Consider the following 27798-nt stretch of genomic DNA (forward strand, 5'->3'; position numbering starts at 1 on the left):
TCTAATATTTAGCGTCTTGTAGGGCCAAATCAAAATTTTATTTCTATAGAAAATTTTTTCAAAATTTTCTTTCAATAGAACATTTTGTTAAAATTTTATTTCTTTAGAAAATTTTGTCAAAATTTTATTTCTATAGAAAATTTTGTCAAAATTTTATTTCTATAGAAAATTTTTCAAAATTTTATTTCTATAGAAAATTTTGTCAAAATTTTATTTCTATAGAAAATTTTTCAAAATTTTATTTCTATAGAAAATTTTGTCAACATTGTCAATTTTTTTTGTATACAAAATTTTATTTCTATATAAATTTTTGTCAAAATCTTATTTCTGTAGAAAATTTTGTCAAAATTTTATTCTTATAGAAAATTTTATCAAAATTTTATTTCTATAACATTTTTTTATTTTTTATTTTTATCTTTAGAAATAAAATTTTGTCAAATTTTATTTCTGTATATAAAAATTTTTTGTCAAAATTTTATTTTTATAGAAAATTTTATCAAAATTTTATTTCTGTAGAAAATTTTGTCAAAATTTTATATCTATAGAAAATGTTATGAAAATTTTATTTCTATAGAAAATTTTTCAAAATTTTATTTCTATACAAAATTTGTCAAAATTTTATTTCTATAGAAAATTTTGTCAACATTGTCAATTTGTCAATTTTTTTCTATACAAAATGTTATTTCTATAAAAATTTTTGTCAAAATCTTATTTCTGTAGAAAATTTTGTCAAAATTTTATTTTTAAAGAAAATTTTATGAAAATTTTATTTCTATAACATTTTTTTTTTATATTTTTTAGTTTTTATTTTTATCTTTAGAAATAAAATTTTGTCAAATTTTATTTCTGTGTATAAAAATTTTTGTCAAAATCTTATTTCTGTAGAAAATTTTGTCAAAATTTTATATCAATAGAAAATGTTATAAAAATTTTATTTCTAAAGAAAATTTTGTCGAATTTTATTTCTATTTATAAAAATTTTTGTCAGAATTTTATTTCTATAGAAAATTTTTGACAAAATTTTATCTCTATAGGAATATTGTGAAAATTTTTGTTTATGTTATATAGAAAATTTTATCAAAATTTTATTTCTAAAGAAAATTTTTCAACATTTTATTTCTATAGAAAATGTCAAAATTTTGATTTCTATAGAAAATGTTGTCCAACGTTAGGTTAGGTTAAGTGGCAGCCCGATTAAATTCACTTAGACTATTCAGTCCATTGTGACACCACATTAACTAAAAGTACCTATTACATATGGGCACTTCTAGTTTTAACCGCTGAGCCTTCTCAATTATTTTCTTCTGTTGAACCAACCAGATTGTTCCAAACACATTAGCAGATTGCTTAAGTTAACGTTTTCCAGGGCCGCCAGTAATCTAAAGCTATATGCCCCTAAAATTCGCTTACGCCTCATACAAAATGCAGGACACTCACACAAGAGGTGTTTAATTGATTCCTTTTCCTCCGCATCATGACAGCTCATCATGAGCTGAGAATGTTGTCAAATTTTTATTTCTATAGAAAATTTAGTCAAAATTTTATTTCTATAGAAAATTTTGTCAAAATTTTATTTCTATAGAAAATGTTGTCAAAATTTTATTTCTATACGAAATTGTTGTCATTTTTTTTTTCTATACAAAATTTTATTTCTATAGGAAAGTTTTATTTCTACAGAAAATTTTGTCAAAATTTTATTTCTATAGAAATTTTTGTCAAAATTTTATTTCTATAGAAAATTTTGTCAAAATTTTATATCTATAGAAAATTTTATCAAAATTTTGTTTCTATAAAAAATTTTATCAAAATTTTATTTCTATAGAAAATTTTGTCAAAATGTTATTTCTATAGAAAATTTTGTCAAAATTTTATATCTATAGAAATTTTTATCAAAATTTTATTTCTATAGAAAATTTGTCTACATTTTATTTCTATAGAAAATTTTCTCAAAATTTTATTTCTATAGAAAATTTAGTCAAAATTCTATTTCTATTTATGCTTAATATTCGCTATTTGTTCTTCATTACCCACTGTTCTGTACTTGACATTTATTTGATGTACCTTTGTTTGTTTTGTTCATTCTGTCTCTCTCTGTGTATGTGTTTATGTGAAGGATAGTAAAATGTATTATTTCTGATCAAAATTCAAAAATCAAATATTTATTTCTAAAAAAAAAAAAATCAAAATTTTATTTCTATAGAAAATTTGTCAACATTTTATTTCTATGGAAAATTTTGTTATAATTTTATTTCTATATAAAATTTAGTCAAAATTCTTTTTTTTTGTTTTTTTTGTTCATTCTGTCTCTCTCTCTCTCTGTGTATGTGTTTATGTGAAGGATAGTAAAATGTATTATTTCTGATTGCTAGGTCAACTAAATAGTGAAACAACCTTCTCATGACGTGATGGTTGGCACTTGTAAGGGTCTAGCATAAAAGTGACAATGTAAGTAAGAATTTACATAAAACTACAGATAAATATAGTGCCCCTCCCCCCATATATGTACTTACCATTTTTTATAACCATTCTTCTTTAGCCCGTTCATATGGCTATGTCCAGAGGATGTAAAGAGTATATTTCTAGTCAGAAGAGAAAAACAAATGAAGTCATCGATGAGTAAGATTTCGGGAGTTTAAAATTTAAAATAATTCGCAAGTGATTGTGAAATCAGAAATTAAATTTGTAGATAATTAGGATCTGATGTAAAGAGTAAAGATGAGAACTTCGGTTTATTGTATTACAGGCCCTAAGACGGATCTCTAAGACGGAAACCCAATGCTTGAGCTTTAGAAGTAAATCTCAGTGGTTGATACATAGAGGCCGAAATCATAGGGTTAAGCTTCAGTGATTTAACTACAACGGAGCCGTGAAGGCCCCCCGGTCTACATAGTAGCATTAGTATTTACACCACTAGATACTGAAGGGTTATTTGCTGATGTCCTTTTTCATTGCATTTCTTACCATAGTCCTTTCGCTAGCTCTGCATTCATTCGTCTGTTTTCTTTGTGTTTGAGTGCTTGCGAATGAACATCAATTGGGGAAAATGTAATTGTAATTAAAAGTGAATATAACGGAAAACGTAAAAAGCAAACATGACCATTTTAAATATTATTTCAAGCAGATGCAATCTTGCGGCTTTGTAGTTGTAAATGAGACACACACAAAGAATAATTCAATGAAATTGTGTTTACATGAGGGCATAAATAATGTTTCACTGCCAACCACACACAGAGATTCGAGCAATGATAGTGAACAGAAATTCCATCGAATTCATTTCAAAAGAAGATCATTTTACTGTTGCCATAAAATTAAAAATTTTAATGTTGACCTGAAACTTATATTTGTAACCAAAATATATAAATGTTTATATTTATTTAAAACTTTAATAGGTTTTTTGTTTTATGTACATTATGTTACGATTTTTAATTGTTCGACCCATAGATCGTATAAGTATTATAAATTTGGCAATAATTTTTGTTTTACTTGTTTCCAATCCCATCTGCCACTGGATCGTATGATTATTATAAGTTTTGGTAGTAATAGGACTCATACGTTCGGTATGCCTATAAATTAAATTTTGAAGTAATTGTAACTCAAAATTTTATTTCTATAGAAAATTTTCTCAAAATTTTATTTCTATAGAAAATTTTCTCAAAAATTTTTTTCTTAGAAAATTTTGTCAAAAAATTTTTTCTATAGAAAATTTTCTCAAAATTTTATTTCTATAGATAATTTTGTCAACATTTCGTTTATATATAAAGATTTTGTACAAATTTTATTTCTATAGAAAATTTTTTCGAAATTTTATTTCTATAGAAAATTTTTTCGAAATTTTATTTCTATAAAAAATTTTGTCAACATTTTATTTCTATAAAAAATTTTTTCAAAATTTTATTTCTATAGAAAATTTTGTCAAAAATTTTTTTCTATAGAAAATTTTGTCAAAATTTTATTTGTATATAAAATTTTGTCAAAATTTTATTTCTATAGAAAAATTTCTCAAAAATTTTTTTCTATAGAAAATTTTCTCAAAATTTTATTTATATATAAAATTTTGTACAAATTTTATTTCTATAGAAAAATTTTGCTAAATTTTGTTGCTATAGAAAATTTTTTCGAAATTTTATTTCTATAGAAAATTTTTGCGAAATTTTATTTCAATAAAAAATTTTGTCAACATTTTATTTCTATAAAAAATTTTCTCAAAATTTTATTTCTATAGAAAATTTTGTTAAAATTTTATTTCTATAGAAAATTTTGTTAAAATTTTATTTCTATAGAAAATTTTATCAAAATGTTATTTCTATAAAAAATTTTGTTGTTTTATTTCTATCGAAAATAGAAAAAAATATAGGAAATTTTATTTCTGGAGAAAAATTTTCCAAAATTTAATTTCTATAAAAATTTTTGCAAAAATTGTTTTCTGAAAACATAAAAAAATTTTAATTCTATAAAAAAATTTTCTCAAATTTTAATTGTATAGAAAATGTTTGCAAAATTTTATTTCTGTAGAAAAAATTAATTAAAAAATTTTAATTCTATAAAATAAATTTTCTCAAATTTTAATTGTATAGAAAATGTTTGCAAAAATTTTATTTCTGTAGAAAAATTTCTCAAAATTTTATTTATATATAGAAAAGTTTTGTCAAAATTTGATTTCTTTAGAAACTTTTGTTTAAATTTTATTTCTTTAGAAAATTTTGTCAACATTTTATTTTTATAGAAAATTTTGTCAAAATTTATTTCAATAGAAAATTTTGGCTAAATTTTATTTCTTTACAAAAATTTGTCAACATTTTATTTCTATAGAAAATTTTGCCAAAATTTTATTTCTATAGAAACTGTTGTCAAAATTTTGTTTCCATAGAAAATACAGTGCACTCGCGGTAACTTGAACATATTTAAAACAAGAGAGTTCGCGTTAGCGAACTTCAGCGAATTTCAGAACAAAATATAGACACATTCTAGCGTGATAGTCTTTAACCCTCTAATGCCCCAATTTTTTGCCAGCCGATTAAATTTTCAATTTTAACAACACAAAAGCAAGAAAACTAAACAAGAAAAATGTACACGGTAAAATCCAGTATATGCAGCAAAGTGCGTTTTACTAAAAGCTTCCTTTTTAAATGAAGCCCGCCTAAAGGCGGTATTGGGCATTAGAGGGTTAATTTTATTAGTAATATTAAAAACTTAATTTAATTTCATGAAAAAAATTAAAAAAAAAACGAGATCGGAAAAATATCAGTGTATCAGGTATGTAGTTATAAAGCAATTTAAATTAATAATTAAAATTCACGAAAAAAGCCAAACTATATGATTAAAACAAGTAAGAAAAGTCTAAAGTCGGGCGGGGCCGACTATATTATACCCTGCACCACTTTGTAGATCTAAATTTTCGATACCATATCACATCCGTCAAATGTGTTGGGGGCTATATATAAAGGTTTGTCCCAAATACATACATTTAAATATCACTCGATCTGGACAGAATTTGATAGACTTCTACAAAATCTATAGACTCAAAATTTAAGTCGGCTAATGTACTAGGGTGGGACACAATTTTAGTAAAAAAATATGGGAAACATTTACATCTGAAGCAATTTTAAGGAAACTTCGCAAAAGTTTATTTATGATTTATGGCTCGATATATATGTATTAGAAGTTTAGGAAAATTAAAGTCATTTTTACAACTTTTCGACTAAGCAGTGGCGATTTAACAAGGAAAATGTTGGTATTTTGACCATTTTTGTCGAAATCAGAAAAACATATATATGGGAGCTATATCTAAATCTGAACCGATTTCAATCAAATTTGGCACACATGACTATATTACTAATTGTACTCCCAGTGCAAAATTTCAACCAAATTGGGCCAAAACTCTGGCTTCTGGGGCCATATAAGTCCATATCGGGCGAAAAATATATATGGAAGCTATATCTAAATCTGAACCGATTTCAATCAAATTTGGCACACATGACTAAACTACCAATTGTACTCCTTGTGCAAAATTTCAAGCTAATCGGGATAAAACTCTGGCTTCTGGGTCTATATAAGTGCATATCGGGCGAAATATATATATGGGAGCTATATCTAAATCTGAATCGATTTCAATCAAATGTTGCACACTTGACTATACTACTAATTGTACTCCTAGTGAAAAATTTGAACCAAGTTCGGCCAAAAATCTGGCTTCTGGGGCCATATAAGTCCATATCGGGCGAAAGATATATATTGGAGCTATATCTAAATCTGAACCGATTTCAATCAAATTTTGCACACTTCACTATACGACTAAGTGTTATGTTTGTACAAAATTTCAAGCAAATCGGTATAAAACTCTGGCTGCCGGGTCCATATTAGTGCATATCGGTCGAAAGATATATATGGGAGCTATACTAAATCTGAACCGATTTCTTCAAAAATCAATAGGGTTCTATTCTGACCCAAATTAGGAACATGTGCCAAATTTGAAGGCGATTGGACTTAAATTGCGACCTAGACTTTGATCACAAAATGTGTTCACAGACAGACGGACGGACGGACAGACGGACATGGTTATATCGACTCTGGGACCCACCCTGAGCATTATTGCCAAAGACATCATGTGTCTATCTCGTATCCTTCTGGGTGTTACAAACATATGCACTAACTTATAATACCCTGTTTCACAGTGTGGCGCAGGGTATAAAAAGTCTAAGTGTATTTGAAATTGTATTTGGCATTGTGAATCTGCCTTTAACGTTTTTCCAGCGTTCCCTAGCAGTTAGTGTAAGAAAAAGCTTGTTCACGTTACCGCGAGTGCACTGTATTGTCAAAATTTTATTTCTATAGAATTTTGTCAAAATTTTATTGCCAGAGAGACTTTTTTGGTTAAAATTGTATTTCCAAAAAAATTCCAAACTTTTTTCTATAGAAAATTTTATTTTTATAGAAAATTTTGTCAAAATTTTATTTCTATAGTTAATTTTTTCACAATTTTATTTCTAAAGAAAATTTTCTCAAAGTGTTATTTCCAGTGAACATTTTCTTAAAATTTTATATCTATAGAAAATTTTTTCAAAAATTTATTTCTACAGAAAATTTTGTCAAAATTGTATTTCTATAGAAAATTTTGTCAAAATTGTTTTTCTATAGAAAATTTTGTCAAAATTGTATTTCTATAGAAAATTTTGTTAAAATGTTATTTCCATTGAAAATTTTCTTAAAATTTAATATCTATAGCGAATTTTTGCAAAATTTTATTTTTATAGAAAATTTTGTCAAAATTGTATTTCTATAGAAAATTTTGTCAAAATTGTATTTCTATAGGAAATTTTGTTAAAATTTTATTTCTATAGAAAATTTTGTCAAAATTTTATTTCTATAGAAAATGTTGTTAAAATTTTATTTCTATAGGAAATTTTTTTCAAAATTTTATTTCTATGAAAATTGTATCAACATTTTATTTTTATAATAATGTTTGTCAAAATTTTATTTCTATAGAAAATTTTGTCAAAATATTATTTTCAATGAAAGTTTTCTTAAAATTTAATATCTATAGAAAATTTTTGCAAAATTTTATTTTTATAGAAAATTTTGTCAAAATTATATTTCTATAGAATATTTTGTCAAAATTTTATTTCTATAGAAAATGTTGTTAAAATTTTATTTCTATAGAAAATTTTGTCAAAATTTTATTTCTATGGAAAATGTTGTTAACATTTTATTTCTATAGCAAATTTTTTCAAAATTTTATTTCTATGAAAATTGTATCAACATTTTATTTTTATAAAAATTTTTGTCAAAATTTTATTTCTATAGAAAATGTCGTCAAACTTTTATTTCTATAAAAAATTGTGCAAAATTTTTATTTCTCTTCTATATAAATTTTGATAATAATAAATTTTACTTTAAGTATCCCGGTGTCCTCTAGATCGTATGTGCATTTTTATTATTTTAGTACTTATACGTTAAGTGTACCTCGTTTATTTAATATAAACTTTCCCTCTCTTCTTAAATTCTCATTACAGCCACAATGGTTATTACCACTGATAAACTTGAACTCGTGCCAATGTTAAGTTTGAAAAGGCCAACCAAAACACAACGCAACAAGTAAAATGTGTTAAGGTAACTAACATAACTATCAGTGGAACATGTGAATATGAATATTGCATTTGGACGATAGAGGGCGGCTGTTAAAGCAATTAAAAAAAAGACATTATTTACAAGAGGCATTTACATTAAAACTATTTTACAGCTTTTCAACATTTAATTGGAAATTGGCACGATAACGATGCGAGTCTACGGCCAGCAACAAAGCAATTAGCTGTGAACATACATTAGCAGGTCTCGAAGTAAGCGACTTCGACTGACTCTACTAGGCACAATGCTCAACTCAACTTCTACAACCCAATGACTGAATGCCCACCTCTTTGGAAAGCCATAATAGGTGATAAAACTGAATGGAATGAAATTGAAAAACAATTAAAGCTTTACAAAAGACCAAACCAAAATGAGTGAGAATATTTGTTAGAATTGTAGAAAACCGAAACTGTAGTCCTAATCTCTGGAAAACAAAACCCCATAAAAACAAACACTGCGAAGAAATACATACAGAAATACTTAATTAAGTCAGGAGGAATAACAACGTACGTACGAATAATGGCATAAGAAAAACTACACAAATTAATATAGAACAAAAAAACTAATTGCAAATATACTAATTCAAAGCCAATAGTTAGTAACTGGTATAGCCTTCAGAGAGCTAGGAATAATCATCTCAATGGAAGTAATCCCCTTACATTTAAGTATGTCCAAATAGTGATACTTCTGGGAAAAGGATACAAAAATACAATCAAATAGACTTCCTATAATAATAAACTTCCCTGAGAGAGGGAGAGAGCTAACTATCCAGGCAGCCTCTTAGACAGTCACTTGAAATCTACTCTAAAGCAACAGCTGTATTCCAAAAACTGGCATCAGAGCATCGACCAACTCTATCATCGTCAACGACAACTCAATCAGCCCCATCGTCCTCATCATCATCAGCAACAGCCTCTACAAAACGTCCTCAACATCACTACCTAGAGTACCACAAGACTTTATCATCATCATCATTCTCTACATCACTAGCTAGAGTAACATAACTCTGTGCGTTGCAGAATTGCAAAAAATTTGAAGATTACAAACCATTTGCAAACATGGCACTGGGAAAATCCATTAAAATGTACCTGACTATATTCGTAGCCACCACCTGCATGTATATGATACTGTATCAGTATCACATATCACGGCAGCCAATGCCACAGCCAGACATTATAAAGGTATGTTGAACAAATGGATTTTTTTTCGCAAAAAGCAAAAACGTCCACAAAGCCTTTAGTATTTTGTAACAAAACTTAAACAAATAAAACTAATAATATTTTCTTCCCCATGGAATTTATTGTTGGTAATACCAAAAAAAGCTTATGTTGATTTTAGGGATGTAAAATAGAAAAATAATGACCAAACAAAAATGGGATCAGAAAATTAATTAAAATTTTGTATTTCATGGTTATTTATTTATTATATTTATATAAGGTTATTTATTATTTTTCTATATTTGCATTTATTTTTTATTTGTTTACCTAATTTTTGTTTTTTATTATTAAGTTTTATTTTTACTTTTAATTTTAATTTTAATTTTCATTTTTGTTTTATTTTTATTTTAACGTCTAAAGATAATTTTACTCACTCTTTCATTATGCCCTCCACCATATAATGGGGGTATAGTAACTTCGTCATTCCGTTTGTAACAAATTGATATATTGAACTCAGAACCATAGTTGCCACAGTTGGTAGAAATCTAGCAAAAATGGTAGTTTTTGAAATATGAAAAAAGAAAGAAAATATAGGAAAAATAAAATTTCGAGGAAAATTTCTATATAAATAAAATTTCGAGAAAATTTCGAAAAAAATTTCTTTATAAATAAAAGTTCGAGAAAATGTTCTATATAAATAAAATTTTGACAAAATTTTCTATAGAAATAAAATTATGAACAAATTTTCTATAAAAAAAAAATTTATTATAGATACAAAATTTTCTATATAAATACAATTTTGACAAAATTTTCTATACAAATAAAATTTTGCGAAAATATTCTATAGAAATAAATTTTTTTATATAAAAAAAAATTTCGAGAAAATTTTTAATAGAAATAAAATTTTGACAAAATTTTCTATAGAAATAAAATTTCGACAAAATTTTCTATATAAATCAAATTTTGAGTAAATTTTTTATAGAAATAAAATTTTGAGAAAAGTTTCTATAGGAATAAAATTTTAACAAAATTTTCTATAAAAAAAAATTGACAAAATTTTCTATGGAAATAAAATTTTGAAAAAATTTTCTATAGAAATAAAAGTTTGACAAAACCACATATAGGAATAAAATTTTAACAACATTTTCTATAGAAATAAAATGTGGAAAAAATTTTCTATAGAAATAAAATTTTGAAAAAATTTTCTATAGAAATAAAATTTTGAAAAAAGATATAAAATTTTGAAAAAAATTTCTATAGAAATAAAATTTTGAAAAAAAATTTCTATAGAAATAAAATTTTGAAAATTTTTTCTATAGATGTAATGTTTTGAGAAAATTTCTTATAGAAATAAAATTTTAAGAAAATTTTCTAAAAATCAAAATAGAGCACCTCTAGTTTGACAAAATTTTCTATAAAAATAACATTTTGAGAAAATTTTCTATAGAAATAAAATTTTTTATATACAACAAATTTCAAGAAAATTTTTAATAGAAATAAAATTTTGACAAAATTTTCTATAGAAATAAAATTTCGACAAAATTTTCTATATAAATCAAATTTTGAGTAAATTTTTTATATAAATAAAATTTTTAGAAAAGTTTCTATAGGAATAAAATTTTAACAAATTTTCTACAGAAAAAAAGTTTTGACAAAATTTTCTAGACATACAATTTTGACAAAATTTTCTATGGAAATAAAATTTTGACAAAATTTTCTATAGAAATAAAAGTTTGACAAAATTTATATAGAAATAAAACTTTGACAAAAACAACATTCTATAGAAATAAAAGTTTGACACAACTTTCTATTGAAATAAAATTTTGAAAAAATTTTCTTTAGAAATAAAATTTTGAAAACAATTTCTATAGAAATAAAATTTTGAAAAAAAAAAAAATTCTATAGATATAATGTTTCGAGAAAATTTCTTATAGAAATAAAATTTTGAGAAAATTTTCTAAAGCAAGATAGAGCACCTCTAGTTTGACAAAATTTTCTATAAAAATAAAATTTTGAGAAAATTTTCTATAGAAATATAATTTGGAAAACATTTTCTATTGAAAAAATTTTCAGCAAATTTTCTGTAGAATAAAAAATTTGAAAAAATTTTCTTTAGAATAAAAAATTTGAAAAAATTTTCTTTAGAAATAAAATGTTGACAATTTTTTCTATAGAAATACAATTTTGAGCAAATTGTCCCTAGAGATTAAAAGTTTGATCAAATTTTCTATATATAAATTTTTGAAAAAAAAAATGTTGACAACATTTTCTATAGAAATAAAATGTTGACAAAATTTTCTATAGAAATAAAATTTTGAGAAAATTTTCTAAGAAATAAAATTTGGAAAACATTTTCTATAGAAAAAAATTTCAGAAAATTTTATGTAGAATAAAAAATTTAAAAAAAATTTTCTTTAGAAAAAAAAATTTGACAAAATTTTCTATAGAAATTAGAAGCTTGATAAAATTTTCTATATGTATAAAATTTTCACAAAAAAATTGATAAAAAACTCTATATAAATAAAATTTTGACAAAATCTTCTATAGAAATAAAATTTTGAGAAAATATTTTATATTTTATAGAATTTTGACAAAATTTTTTTATAGAAATCAAATTTTGTACAAAATTTTTTACACAAATAAAATTTTGACAAATTAAAATTTTAAGAAAATTTTCCATAGAAATAAAATTTTGAGAAAATATTCTATAGCTATATTTTATTTTCCATAGAAATTAAATGTTGATAATTTTTTTTCTATAGAAATAAAATTTTGAGAAAATTTTTTTATTAAAAAAAAAATTCGAGCAAAATTTCTATAGAAATAAAATTTAGAGAAAACTTTCTATAGAAATAAAATTTTGACAAAATTTTCTATAGAAATACAGTTTTGACAAAATTTGCTATAGAAATAACATTTCGAGAAAATTTGTTATAGAAATAAAATTTCGACAAAATAAATTAAATTTCGAGAAAATTTTCTATAGAAATAACATTTTTACAACATTTTCTATTGAAAGAATATTTTGAAAAATTTTTATATAGAAATAAAGTTTTGAAAAAAATTTCTACAAAAATAAAACTTTGAGAAAATTTTCTATAGAATTAAAATTGCAAGAATTTTTTTATATTTATAAAATGTTCTATAGAAATGAAATTTTAAAAAAAATAATCTATAGAAAAAAAAAATTTTAACAAAATTTTCAATAGAGATAAAATTTTGACTAAATTTTCTATAGAAATAAAGTTTTGAGAAAATTTTCTATAGAAACAAAATTGTGAGAAAATGTTCTATAAAAATAAAATTTTTCAAAATTTTCTATCGAAATAAAATTTTCTATAATTTCAGTATCTTTAAAAATTTTAATTTTCGTGTTATTCGCTACATCGACTACGAATTTCACCTCGACTCTTTATGGCGCCTGAGACCAATAATATGCCCGCATCCTATGGTGAAGGGCATAACAATTAAATAATATAAATAGTTTTGATAATTCACGACATTTCGTAAATTCCAATGCACTAAAAAAAAACTTTTTTTATAAGCATTGGGTATTTAAATTAAAAATGTATTTATTTAAAGAAAACTAAAAAATTTAATCAACATAAGCTTTTTTCATTGCCATGAAATTCTATAAAAATAATATGTATCTGTATCAGCACCTTACAAAGCAAGATAGAGCACATCTAGTTGCAAAGCACTAATTGCATTTCCACTAATAAACTCGTGCAAGTCAAAAATGATATTTACCATAATTTTTATCAACAACTTATTGTAGGTGCACCACTATTTAATATACCAATTTGCAAATATGGAAAATGTTTGTTAACTTTATATAGAATAAAACTGCAATCATCACATTATTTTTCCATCTCAAAAATATGTTTTAACGTTTTTTTATGATATATGAAAATTGTATATTATTTTTTATCTCAAATATATTTTCCCGTTTTTTTTTTTTTTTTGTTTTTATGATATATTAAAATTGTGTTTTAATACATAATAAATGTACAATTTTCATATACCGTAAAAAATTTGTCAAATTAAATTCGTATGCATATGCAATACCAATTCAATTCTCGCCAAATATGTCAACGTTAATCTCATTTAGGCATCTATAACAATAAATCACTTTCTATAAATAGTTGAACATCTGAACACTGACGATGACATTCTACAATCTACAATAATAGTTAACATTATAATATAATAATTCACTACTATTGTTAAGGAATCACCGCGCACAAATCTGATGATGTGATGAGCACATAAAAGAAATGCAATACAAAAGCTCTTAAACCACAGAGTAGCGAACACATACATACAGTAGCAAGCATTATTATTGTATATATGTAAAGAATACATAAAGTAAATAATAGAACTATAAAAGAGAAGATGAAAAATGTTGAAGATATACGATTATTAAATTACATTTCATATCATTACTTTATAAATACATTTAAATAATCCCCCTAGCTTCAATCACATTACAAAAAAAAACGAGAGAAAGAAAAATGCTCTCACATAGAAAATACACTAAGGCTCTGAATAGCTTTGCTTTGCTATTGCATACAGATGATATTCAATCATCATCAACCAAACACACCTCATATATCCATCCCACTAACACCACCCACACTTACAAGTTTATCCAACAACATTTATTTAAGAATCCAATCGTTTATACATACCACCCAAAGAGGCATTCATTCAAGCTTCTATGAATTTCTCCCAGTATTGTTGTAGGCTACAGCTTTATTTATGTGCAAAGGTACGTACGAACGTACACACACCACATTCATGCATTTGAGAAAAAGAAATGTATCAGTCACACAAATAGGCTTACTCTCAAACTCACATACCCACAATCTGGTAATCATGCACAATAAGAGCACTTTGTCAGGCGTCGTATGACAAATGATATATAGTCACTTATTCGATAGTACTCTCTCATACCTACATTGATAATACAGAGAAACCTCTCAAATTTGCGTACTCTGAAATCCGGACACCTCTTAAAAGTGAACAATTGTGGTAGAGCTCGACCGAAGCGGGTGTTTTGGTAGAAGCCGATGTTCGGCAAACAAGCATTAATTGGCCGAAGCCGAACATTTTTCTAAGATTTTTAATTAACCCTTATACTACGTTGGGTATTAGGTCGTATTTTTCATCACCGAATTTCTTACTTTTGGATTATAATTAAAAGTTCTTACTACTCAGCATGAATTGAGCATATGTTACCAATTAATGCACTGAGTGATGGAAATTGTTAATTATATTCGAACAGTAAGATATGCGGTGTTGAAAAATACGATATGGGTCATCAAATGACGCCAACGTAGTATAAGGGTTAAAGATCTTTCAAGTGTTTTACTTCAATATTGGCATATTTTTTTTTAACAGAAGCATAAAAACATAGAGGAGTCTATAGATATAATAATGAACTGATATGAAGCAATTTTCGCATGGTAATTGGAGGGCCACTGTTCAACCGGATCATATGAAATTTGTTCCTTCAAGAGGCTCCGTAGTTTAAATTTTGGTAATTGATTTATATGGGGGCTAGATAGCGTGATTTCAAAAGATAGACAGTAACAACTTGCTGGTTTTGGTACCATATTTGGCCATATTCTGCAAAATTTAATAAAATTGGAGTTTTATTTTAATCTTAACATAATCTATGAAAAAATTAAACAGGAACGTATCGTTTCCACGCAAATTGAAAAGAAATAGGTGACAAATTTGATTCCCCCATCCCAGTGTTACCATTGAGAGTTTCTAACAAGTGGCATTAACAATAAAAAGAGAAATTTTATTTCTATCGAAAACTTTGTCAAAATTTTATTTGGAAATTTTTATTTCTATAGAAAATTTTGTCAACATTTTATTTCTATAAACAATGTTGTCAAAATTTTATTTCTATAGACAATTTTACAAAAATTTTATATCTGTAGAAAATTCTATATCTATAGAAAATGTTTTCAAAATTTTATTTCTATAGAAAATTTTATCAAACTTTTGTTTCTATAGAAAATTTTATCAAACTTTTATTTCTATAGAAAATTTTATCAAACTTTTATTCCTATGGAAAATTTTGTCAGTTTTATTTCTATAGAAAATTTTATCAAAATATTATTTCTATAGAAAATTTTGTCAAATTTTTGTTTCTACAGAAAATTTTGTCAAAATTTTATTTCTATTGAAAATTTTGCCAAAATTTTATTTCTATAGAAAATATTATCTAAAATTTTATTTCTATAAAAAATAATGTGAAAAATTTTATTTTTATGGAAAATTTTGCAAAAATTTTATTCCTATAAAAAATTTTGTCACAATTTTGATTTGAGTTTGGCAAAGAAAAAGAAATATGCTTGCAAATTTGTTTAGGCAGTAGCCGAATATCAAACCTTTTTTCCGAATGTTCAAGTTTAGTTTACTTTGGGTTGAGTGAATTACCCGAATTCATTCTGATAATTGGTTGATAGTTTTGCTGCAAGTAGAGGATGCTGATGAGGAATGTGGTAATTCCGAAACAGCTGTACATCCAACCATCATGCAGTCTATAGGGCTTTGCCCAAATAAATTTGACAAGCATACTTTTCCTCTGTTGGTTAAGCTACACTTGTAGTTTAGTCAATGCATGGTTTTAAGCTGAAATAAAAACAAAAACAATAATGATTGAAGAATAAACCAACAATAACAAACAAAACAATTTTATTTCTATAAAAAAATGTGTCAATTTTTTTCTATAAAATGTTTCAATTTTTTTCAATAAAAAATATGTCAATTTTTTTCTATAAAAAAATATGTCAATTTTTTTCTATAAAAAATGTGTCAATTTTTTTCTGTAAAAAAATATGTCAATTTTTTTCTATCAAAAAATGTGTCAAAATTTTATTTCTATAGAAAATTTTGTCAAAATGTTATTTCTATAAAAAATTTTACCAAATTTTATTTCTATAATAAATTTTACCAAAAATTTTATTTCTTTAAAAAATTTTACCAAGATTTCTCAAAATTTTATTTCTAGAGAAAGATTTACCAAAATTTTAGTTGTATAGAAAATGTTGTCAAAATTTTATTTCTATAGAAAATTTTGGTCAACATTTTATTTCTATAGAAATATTTTGTCAAAATTTTGTTTTCGAAATTTTTTGTCAAATTTTTAATTGCTATAGAAAATTTTGTCAAAATTTTATTTCTATAAAAAATTTTGTCAAAATTTTATTTGAAATATTTTATGGAGAATTTTCTCAAAATTTTATTTCTACAGAAAATTTGTCTTGGACGACATTTGATTGCGTTTTCCCCATCTGTAACTCCATCACATATACACAAACACGGATCACCGCCAATACACTTAAATCTAGTTTTCGTACACTACCACATTCTAGGCGTTTGTAGGCGTCTTCATGGATTATAGTCTACATGGATGCTTCATTTCTCTCCGGGGGGAAAATGGATCAATTCCAAAAATTAATTTCTTACATTACGTTTTGATTTTTTTCGCAGAGTCTTTTCCAAAAAAATCTTATCATTTGTGATGTTTTTAAAAAGTAAATATGCTCATAATTAAATTTCGAATTTTTGCGCTTTTAAGCCACAATTTTTTCCGGAAATATGATTTTTTAATATTTTAATTTATTTATAATTCGTCTGGCGCATCATTAATGTAAACATGCTCTATTTTCTCTGTTTATTCTTAATCTCCGGATCCTTCAAACAGCTCTTTGACACGGTCGAATCATCTATGTAGTCTATAATCAATGGGCAGCTCTAGCATTGCTCTATTATATACCAATTTGGATTTTCTCAATTTTTTTTTGCGGCTATAATACCACAGAAAATAATGTATTATTTTCCAATTTCATCTGACTGTATCTTTTCCAATTTTTTCTCTATTTCTCCCCTCTATCATTTTCTGTTTCCCCATTGGAAACTTTCGTCGCGTATTTTATACACATTTTGCAATTTTAACTAAAATAAAAGCAGCTTAAAGATAAATCAATTGGTGGCGATGGATTCCATGGAAATGATGGTAGTTATAGCTCATCATCTTCTCTATACTCTACCGATTCGATTATGTCATCAACAAAGGACAAAAAATCATCGACGCACTCAACATCATTGACTACATCGTTATCGTTGTTTTCATTGCCGAGTAGGACAACAAAATTATTTAAGAAAATGAATTTATTCCTTTGGTCACCCATGTCATTTTTATCCTCGCCTTCATCATCATCGTCATCATCATCGGCTAAAAATATCAAAAAAACTTCATCAGAATCAATGGTAATTCCTTCATCTGCGGCTGCATTAAAAGCCATGACCAAGAAAATGCAGTCATTTTCAACATCCAAAGCATCCTCATATGCATTAGCATCGGCTAAATACAGGGCTAAGGTCCAAAAACCGTCATCATCATCATCTGCGGCAGCATTATTGACAGCAACAGTTGTTGATTTAAATAATACTTTTTTGAATACATCGTCCCCATCGCCAGCAATATCATCGTCTACAACAACAACAACAACAGTAACAGCAATACCTTCAGATGGATCGGCAACATCATCATCAAAAGTGAACAGACCACAGCAACACTACAAAAACGAAATCTCTAACAATAACAGATCGAACAAGAAACATCCATCCATCTCATCATCATCACCATTAAGGGAAAATATCGATACAGTAAATATACACTTAAAAAAAATACAAAACAAACAAAAATATTTTATTAACCATATCCAGAGTTTGTGTAATGCTTTGTTTGGACACCACCTTGCCTTAAGTGCATGTTGTAGATATTTGTAGACAAGCAAACATTTGTAAGCCTCATTTGTAGTTATTTCCTATTTATTGGCAATTTGTATTAGTATTTATATTCGTTTTACTATGGATGTGATTTTTTGTCAAAATTTTATTTTTATACAAAATGCTGCCAAAATTTTATTTCTATAGAAAATTTTGTCAAAATTTTATTTCTATACAAAATTTTTGTTTGATATAAACGTTTATATTTCAAACAAAAATTTTGAAAAAAAATATTTCAATAGAACATTTTTCCAAAATTGTATTTAATTTTGTCAAAATTTTATTTCTATAGAAAACTTTGTCAAAATTTTATTTCTATAGCAAATTTTGTCAAAATTTTATTTTTATAGTAAAGTTTGTCACAATTTTATATCTACAGAAAATTTTGTCAAAAGTTTCTTCTGTAGAAAATTTTGTCAAAATTTTATTTCTAAGGAAATTTTTCTTAAAATTTTATTTCTATAGAAGATTTTGTCAAAATTCTATTATAAATATCTAATATGTTTGCAAAATTGTATTTCTATAGAAAATATTGTCAAGATTTTATTTCTATAGAAAAATTTGTCAAAATTTTATTTCTATAGAAAATTTTGTGAAAATTTTATTCCTAGGGAAATTTTTGGAAACTTTTCTCAAAATTTTATTTCTATAGAAAATTTTATTTCTATAGAAAATGTTTGTAAAATTGTATTTCTATAGAAAACATTGTCAACATTTTATTTCTATAGAAAATTTTGTCAAAATTATATTTCTATAGAAAATTTTATCAAAATTTTATTTCTATAGAAAATTTTGTCAAAATTTTATTTCTATAGATATTTAATGTTGTCAAAATTTTATTTCCATAGAAAATCTTTTCATAATTTTCTTTCTATAGAAACTTTTATCAACATTTTATTTCTATAGAAAATTTTGTGAAAATTTTATTTCTATGTAACATTTTGTTTGGAAACTTTTCTCAAAATTTTATTTCTAAAGAAAATTGTATCAAAATTTTAATTTTATAGAAACTTTTTTTTAATTTTATTTCTATAGAAAATTTTTGCAAAATTTTATTTCTATAGAAAATTTTGTCAAAATTTTATTTCTATAGAAAATTTTATTCCTATATAACATTTCTTTTTCTATAGCAAATTTTGTCAAAATTTTATTCCTAGGGAAAATTTTGGAAACTTTTCTCTAAATTTTATTTCTATAGAAAATTTTATTTCTATAGAAAATGTTTGCAAAACTGTTTTTCTATAGAAAATATTGTCAAAATTTTATTTCTATATAAAAATTTGTCAAAATTTTATTTCTATAGAAAATTTTATCAAAATTTTATTTCTATAGAAAATTTTGTCAAAATTTTATTTCTATAGATAATGTGGTCAAAATTTTCGTTCTATAGAAAATTTTGTCAAAATTTTCTTTCTATAGAAAGTTTTATCAAAATTTTATTTCTATAGAAAATTTTGTGAAAATTTTATTTCTATGTAACATTTATTTCTATAGAAAATTCTGTTAAAATTTTATTCCTAGGGAAAATTTTGGAAACTTTTCACAAAATTTTATTTCTAAAGAAAATTTTATCAAAATTTTAATTTTATAGAAACTTATTTTTTAATTTTATTTCTATAGAAAATTTTTGCAAAATTTTATTTCTATAGAAAATGTTTGCAAAATTTTATTTATATAGAAATTGTTGTCAATTTTTTATTTCTATAGAAAATTTTGTCAAGATTTTATTTCTATAGAAGATTTTATCAAAATTTTATTTCTATAGAAAATTTTGTCAAAATTTTATTTCTATAGAAAATTTTGTCAAAATTTTATTTCTATAGAAAATTTTATTCCTATATAACATTTTTTTTCTGTAGCAAATTTTGTCAAAATTTTATTCCTAGGAAAATTTTTGGAAACTTTTCTCTAAATTTTATTTCTATAGAAAATTTTATTTCTATAGAAAATGTTTGCAAAACTGTTTTTCTATAGAAAATATTGTCAAAATTTTATTTCTATAGAAAAATTTGTCAAAATTTTATTTCTATAGAAAATTTTATCAAAATTTTATTTCTATAGAAAATTTTGTCAAAATTTTATTTCTATAGATAATGTGGTCAAAATTTTCGTTCTATAGAAAATTTTGTCAAAATTTTCTTTCTATAGAAAGTTTTATCAAAATTTTATTTCTATAGAAAATTTTGTGAAAATTTTATTTCTATGTAACATTTTGTTTCTATAGAAAATTCTGTTAAAATTTTATTCCTAGGGAAAATGTTGGAAACTTTTCTCAAAATTTTATTTCTAAAGAAAATTTTATCAAAATTTTAATTTTATAGAAACTTTTTTTTTAATTTTATTTCTATAGAAAATTTTTGGAAAATTTTATTTCTATAGAAAATGTTTGCAAAATTTTATTTCTATAGAAAATTTTGTCAAAATTTTATTTCTATAGAAAATTTTATTCCTATATAACATTTTTTTCTGTAGCAAATTTTGTCAAAATTTTATTCCTAGGAAAATTTTTGGAAACTTTTCTCTAAATTTTATTTCTATAGAAAATTTTATTTCTATAGAAAATGTTTGCAAAACTGTTTTTCTATAGAAAATATTGTCAAAATTTTATTTCTATAGAAAAATTTGTCAAAATTTTATTTCTATAGAAAATTTTATCAAAATTTTATTTCTATAGAAAATTTTGTCAAAATTTTATTTCTATAGAAATTGTTGTCAAAATTTTATTTCTATAGAAAATTTTGTCAAAATTTTCGTTCTATAGAAAATTTTATCAAAATTTTATTTCTATAGAAAATTTTGTGAAAATTTTATTTCTATGTAACATTTTGTTTCTGTACAAAATTTTGTCAAAATTGTATTCCTAGGGACAATTTTGGAAACTTTTCTCAAAATTTGATTTCTAAAGAAAATTTTATGAAAATTTTATTTCTATAGAAAATTTTGTAAAAATTTTATTTCTATAGAAAATTGTATCAAAATTTTAATTTTATAGATTTTTTTTAATTTTATATCTATAGAAAATTTTGTCAAAATTTTATTTCTATAGAAAATTTTATAGAAACATTTTTTAAAATTTTATTTCTATAGAAAATTTCGGCAAATTTTTATTTCTATAGAAATTGTTGTCAAAATTTTATTTCTATAGAACATTTTGTCAAAATTTTATTTCTATAGAAAATTTTGTGAAAATTTTTTAATTGACTTTCAATTAATTTTTTAATTGCTACTATCATTTCTGTGATTGAAGACATTTCAATTAAAAAATTAATTGGATCAAGTAAATTCGTGATTGAATTTTTTGTGTGTTAAGAAATCAAAACATAATAATTGCATGAACTAAAATAGAATTAAATTGGCGTTAGTGCCATATAGGAAGCACTTTTTTTTTTTGAGTGTAGACTTTCTTTACTTGTTTACTTCTAAGAATGAGTTATACTTCTGATTTTTAAACTCTGTTGTTTTTACTTTATTTTTACTTGAACAGCTTAGTTTTTTTTTCTTGTTTTGAGTGTACATTTCAAGTTGGTATTGTTTTCAAATTCATTTGAGATTTTAATTGAAAAAAATTTGTATAATATTTTTCCTGTTGAACCCATGTGTTACTCTTACATTAGCCAGTGAGACAACGTATTTATGGGACCACCTCTTTCTGGATTTTATATAAAAAAGATCACATTGCAAATTTCTCTCTTGTTTTGAATCGTTCTTCTTTGTGTGCTCATTAATGTCGAGTACTCTCTCTCCCTCTCCCATACTTTGCTACAACGATTTTCTCACACACAATGCCAATAGCATCCATTTGCACAAGATCTAAGACCTTCAGTATAATTATTGACCTTAATTTATCCTTGTAATATTTTACGCTTATCCACTTGGCCTCATCAGAGGCCCACTTATTTGCAGACCATTTCAGAGTGACAAACAAGTCGAGAGTCGAATATTACCCATGACATGTTCAGTTTCAGCTCCATCTTCATCTCTTCTCTATCCATATTTTGTAACAAAGCCCATTATCATCAACAACAACATTGTCATCAGCCCATTATTATCAACGTCGTCCTCATTGTCAGAAATCATCTATAGTTTATTTGGTGTCAGATTGTTTTTTTTTTTTTTTATTCTCATGTCCATACTATTTTTGTTAGTGGCCATCACAGTGCAAAATATCAGTGAATAATAGAAAAAAAATTTCTCTTTTGTATTGTAGTTTTTTTAAAATTTTCTATACAAAAAAAAGCAATAGTAAAAAGAGCATAATCTTGTTTTTTTTTGTAACTAATTTGCATGTATTTAATTAGAAAATTGCGTAGTTCACCCACGAACTCAATCACCCAGATCAGACATTTCACGTTGATCCACTTAATGGCTGCATTGTGTGTTAGGTGTTTTAGTCGTTGTCGTTATTTTTTTTCTAATGTCAAAGCGAGTCAGTATCAACCCCTATTCACGGGTGGGTACCTGCATCTAAATGCAATTTTAAGTGCAATCCTCTCCATGAGTACACACATGACGTACAAACAAAAAATTATTCTGCTCCAAATACATATTGATGGGCATACATTATATGAATGAAGAATACTTAGTTATATAACAAAAAGGTACACTCAGAAAAGATACAAGAGTTAACTTTTACCTAAAAATGTTTGATGCCGAGCCGAGGACACGGCTTCTTCTAAAATGTTGTAAAAATTTTATTTCTATAGAAAATTTTAGCAATTTTTTTCTTCGTAAAAATTTTATTTCCTTTATTTTGTGAAAATTTAATCTCTACACCCAGAAAAAAGTGCCTTCAGAACTAAAGGAAAAAAATGTTCATCAATTTAGTTTAGCCATTTTATTTCCATTAAGTAAAAGAATACTAAACTGAAAGCAGTTAGGAATAGTTCATTAACTAGAATAAGGCATGGAATTTTACTAATACTGTTTTCTTCGCTGGGTATAAGAATTTACTACTGAACAAGAAAATGTTATTCACTGATAACAAAGCATTCGTAAAAATAAACAAAATCTGAACTAAAACCAAGTCTCCTTAAATTTAATAAAATTTCTTATAAATTGGTAATTCTGACTTCCTTTATTATAGAAAGCTTATCACACATACGAATAACACTTGGCATAGAAGAATATTTTAGTTCATTCGTACTAAGAATTATTCAATCCTTTTAAAACTTAAGGAGACACACTTGTTAGAATATAGGAAATTTTCCTATATTTCTTTTATCTACCTTTAGTCGATACCGGTCATCGATGTAATCGATATGTTTGCGCGTGGGTTGTTTTTAGTTGGATTCGCGTTGTTATGGTATACGGAGAGATTGTTAAAAATAATATAATAAATAACAAATAAAATATTTGTTATTTTAAATTAGTTAGAAAAAATCATGTTCGTGATGGTGTATAAAGAAAGGAAACGCCAACAGAATAACAACCCCTTCATTCGTGTTGAAATTGTAAAAGGAGGAGTGAAAAAAAATTTGTTTTTCAAAATTTTATTTCTACAGAAAATTATTGCAAAAATTTTTTCTATAGAAAATTTTTGCAGAATTTTATTTACATAGAAAATTTTTGCAAAATTTTATTTTTATACAAAGTTTTGTCAAAGTTTTATTTATATAGAAAATTTTGTCAAAATTTTATTTTTATAGAAAAATTTGTCCACATTTTATCCTACCGAAAATTTTATTTCTATAGAAAATTTTGGCAAAATTTAATTTCTATAGATTTTTTTTTAATTTTATTTCTATAAAAAATTTTGTCAGAATTTTATTTCTAAAGAAAAATTTCTCAAAATATTATTTCTATAAAAATTTTTCTTAACATTTTATTTCTACAGAAAATTTTTGCAAAATTTTGTTTCTACAGAAAATTTTTGCAAAATTTTACTTCTATAGAAAATTTTGTAAAAAATTCAATTCAATAGAAAATTTTGTCAAAATGTTATTCCTATAGAAAATTTAGTCAAAATTTTATTCCTACATACAGTTTAATCAAAATTTTATTTCTATTGAAAATTTTGTCAAAAAATTATTTTTATAGAAAATTTTGTCAAAATTTAATTTCCATTTTGACAAAATTTTTTTTTTATAGATAATTTCTTCAAAATTGTATTTCTATAGTCTGTAGTATAAGGGTACAGAAATATAAGAAAATGTTAACTTTCTTCACAATGAGTTCATCTTAACTTAAAGAAGGGGTCATTTTTCTGGGTGTATAGAAAATTTTGTCCACATTTTATTTCTATAGAATTTTTTTTTTCAAAATTTTATTTCTACAGAAAATTATTGCAAAAATTTTTTCTATAGAAAATTTTTGCAGAATTTTATTTACATAGAAAATTTTTGCAAAATTTTATTTTTATACAAAGTTTTGTCAAAGTTTTATTTATATAGAAAATTTTGTCAAAATTTTATTTTTATAGAAAAAATTGTCCACATTTTATCCTACCGAAAATTTTATTTCTATAGAAAATTTTGGCAAAATTTAATTTCTATAGATTTTTTTTAATTTTATTTCTATAAAAAAATTTTGTCAGAATTTTATTTCTAAAGAAAAATTTCTCAAAATATTATTTCTATAAAAATTTTTCTTAACATTTTATTTCTACAGAAAATGTTTGCAAAATTTTGTTTCTACAGAAAATTTTTGCAAAATTTTACTTCTATAGAAAATTTTGTAAAAAATTCAATTCAATAGAAAATGTTGTCAAAATGTTATTCCTATAGAAAATTTAGTCAAAACTTTATTCCTACATACAGTTTAATCAAAATTTTATTTCTATTGAAAATTTTTTAAAAAAATTATTTTTATAGAAAATTTTGTCAAAATTTAATTTCCATTTTGACAAAATTTTATTTTTATAGATAATTTCTTCAAAATTGTATTTCTATAGAAAATTTTTCAAAATGTTATTTCCATAGAAAATGTTGTCAAAATTTATTTCTAGAGAAAATTTTGTCCAAATATTATTTTTATAGAAAATTTTCTCAAAATCTTATTTCTATAGAAAATTTTGTTAAAATTTTATTTGCATAGAAAATTTTGTCAAAATTTATTTCTAGAAAAAAATTTTCAACATTTGATTTCTATAGAAACTTTAGTCAGAAGTTTATTTTTATAGAAAATTTTGTAAAAATTTATTTCTATAGAAAATTTTTTAAAAATTTTATTTCTATAGAAAATTTTTTAAAAATTTTATTTCTTTAGAAAATTTTGTTATTTCTATGGAAAATTTTGTAAAATTTGAAGAAAATGAAAATATTTGGTTATATTTTTTCTGCATAGATTTAGTTTAAATAAATACCTGTTCAAATATGCTAATATCATAGGTATTGTCATCATCGGCAAAATAAAATACTCCTTCGGTTGCATTCTCTCTTAGCCATTTAAGGCCACGATTACGATTTGAGACACCACGTGGTTTGGCTTTTTTAGTCGATACCGGTCATCGATGTAATCGATATGTTTGCGCGTGGGTTGTTTTTAGTTGGATTCGCGTTGTTATGGTATACGGAGAGATTGTTAAAAATAATATAGTAAAATAATATAATAAATAACAAATAAAATATTTGTCATTTTAAATTAGTTAGAAAAAATCATGTTCGTGATGGTGTATAAAGAAAGGAAACGCCAACAGAATAACAACCCCTTCATTCGTGTTGAAATTGTAAAAGGAGGAGTGAAAAAAAAAATTTTTTTTTTCAAAATTTTATTTCTACAGAAAATTATTGCAAAAATTTTTTCTATAGAAAATTTTTGCAGAATTTTATTTACATAGAAAATTTTTGCAAAATTTTATTTTTATACAAAGTTTTGTCAAAGTTTTATTTATATAGAAAATTTTGTCAAAATTTTATTTTTATAGAAAAATTTGTCCACATTTTATCCTACCGAAAATTTTATTTCTATAGAAAATTTTGGCAAAATTTAATTTCTATAAATTTTTTTTTTAATTTTATTTCTATAAAAAATTTTGTCAGAATTTTATTTCTAAAGAAAAATTTCTCAAAATATTATTTCTATAAAAATTTTTCTTAACATTTTATTTCTACAGAAAATTTTTGCAAAATTTTGTTTCTAAAGAAAATTTTTGCAAAATTTTACTTCTATAGAAAATTTTGTAAAAAATTCAATTCAATAGAAAATTTTGTCAAAATGTTATTCCTATAGAAATATTAGTCAAAATTTTATTCCTACATACAATTTAATCAAAATTTTATTTCTATTGAAAATTTTGTCAAAAAATTATTTTTGTAGAAAATTTTGTCAAAATTTAATTTCCATTTTCACAAAATTTTATTTTTATAGATAATTTCTTCAAAATTGTATTTCTATAGAAAATTTTTAAAAATGTTATTTCCATAGAAAATGTTGTCAAAATTTATTTCTAGAGAAAATTTTGTCAAAATATTTTTTTTATAGAAAATTTTCTCAAAATTTTATTTTTATAGAAAATTTTGTCAAAATTTTATTTCCATAGAAAATTTTGTCAAAATTTATTTCTGGAGAAAATTTTTCAACATTTGATTTCTATAGAAACTTTAGTCAGAAAATTATTTTTTATAGAAAATTTTGTCAAAATGTTATTTCTATAGAAAATTTTGTTCACATTTTAGTTCTATAGAAACTTATAACAAAATTTTATTTGTATAGATCATTTTTTTTAAATTTTATTTCTATAAAAAAATGTTGTCCAAATTTTGATTTCTATAGAAAATTTTGTCAAAATTTTACTTCTATAGAAAATTTTTGCAAAATTTTATTTCTATAGAAAATTTTGTCACAATTTTATATCTAAAGAATATCTTGTCAAATTTTATTTTCTGTAGAACATTTTGTCAAAATTGTATTTTCTATAGAACATTTTGTCAAAATTTTATCTCTATAAAAATATTTGTCAAAATTTTATTTCTATAGAATATTTTGTCACAATTTTATTTCAATAGGAAATTTTGTCAAAATTTTATTTCTTTGGAAATTTTATCAAATTCTAACAAACAGTAAAAAATTTGCCATTCTGGAAGAATTCTAACAACCGTGGTAACTATGCCTTTGAGCCGGCCTTGAGGATTATTGCCAATTTTTTTTTGGCAAGAATTTCTTTTGGGGATAAAGAATTATTTTTCTGCATTTATATCCGCCTCCCTTGTTGCTCTCCCTTTCCATTACTATTTGTTACTTGCTGTTCCTTTTCTTATTCATTTGCATGGCTTGGAATTAATTTGTTTTATCAAATTTGCATGTTATCTATTTAATTGCATTTATTTGGAATATTTTCTTCTGGAAAATTCTATTGTATGTATGTATTTTTTTAGTATTTTCTTTCAATTTAAATAGCAATTAAGGAACGTTAAAAAAAAAAACGAAAATATGCATATCCTCTTATGTAAATGGCCCTTTTTAGTTGTAATTGTTATAGTCCTTACAACCATGTAAATGTTCAATTGCTGTATCATCTCTAATTCGAATCCCTCTTTTCTATTCTATAGCCTCCATTGTACATTATCACACCCACTTATCGCCGTCCAGAACAATTGGCTGAATTAACACGTCTGGGTTATACACTGAAGCACGTTGTCAACTTATTATGGTTGGTTATAGAGGATGCCAATAAGACATCGGATTTGGTAATAGAAACTCTTAATAGGATTGGTGTGCCTTATGAATATTTTCTTGGTAAGTTGAGACAAAGCAATGACAATGGAGACAT

At 23.9% G+C, this 27798-nt stretch overlaps 1 protein-coding gene across 4 annotated transcripts in view; it reads left to right on the forward strand.

Moving 5' to 3' along the window:
• Window positions 1-27798, forward strand: part of GlcAT-P (Glucuronyltransferase P) — a 98628-nt gene that overhangs the window by 65119 nt on the left and 5711 nt on the right. For 3 of the 4 annotated variants that reach the window (XM_075308286.1, XM_075308287.1, XM_075308288.1), the window contains exons 4-7: window positions 8010-8106; window positions 8237-9302; window positions 17271-17969; window positions 27578-27764. In XM_075308286.1, coding sequence (XP_075164401.1) covers window positions 9180-9302; window positions 17271-17969; window positions 27578-27764 — 1009 coding nt within the window. In that variant the 5' untranslated portion in view covers window positions 8010-8106; window positions 8237-9179. The remainder of the gene's footprint in view (window positions 1-8009; window positions 8107-8236; window positions 9303-17270; window positions 17970-27577; window positions 27765-27798) is intronic. The other variant, XM_075308289.1, reaches the window with a different exon arrangement.

Source organism: Haematobia irritans, chromosome 4 (genome assembly GCF_050003625.1).
Source record: "Haematobia irritans isolate KBUSLIRL chromosome 4, ASM5000362v1, whole genome shotgun sequence".
Classification (NCBI taxonomy): domain Eukaryota; kingdom Metazoa; phylum Arthropoda; class Insecta; order Diptera; family Muscidae; genus Haematobia; species Haematobia irritans.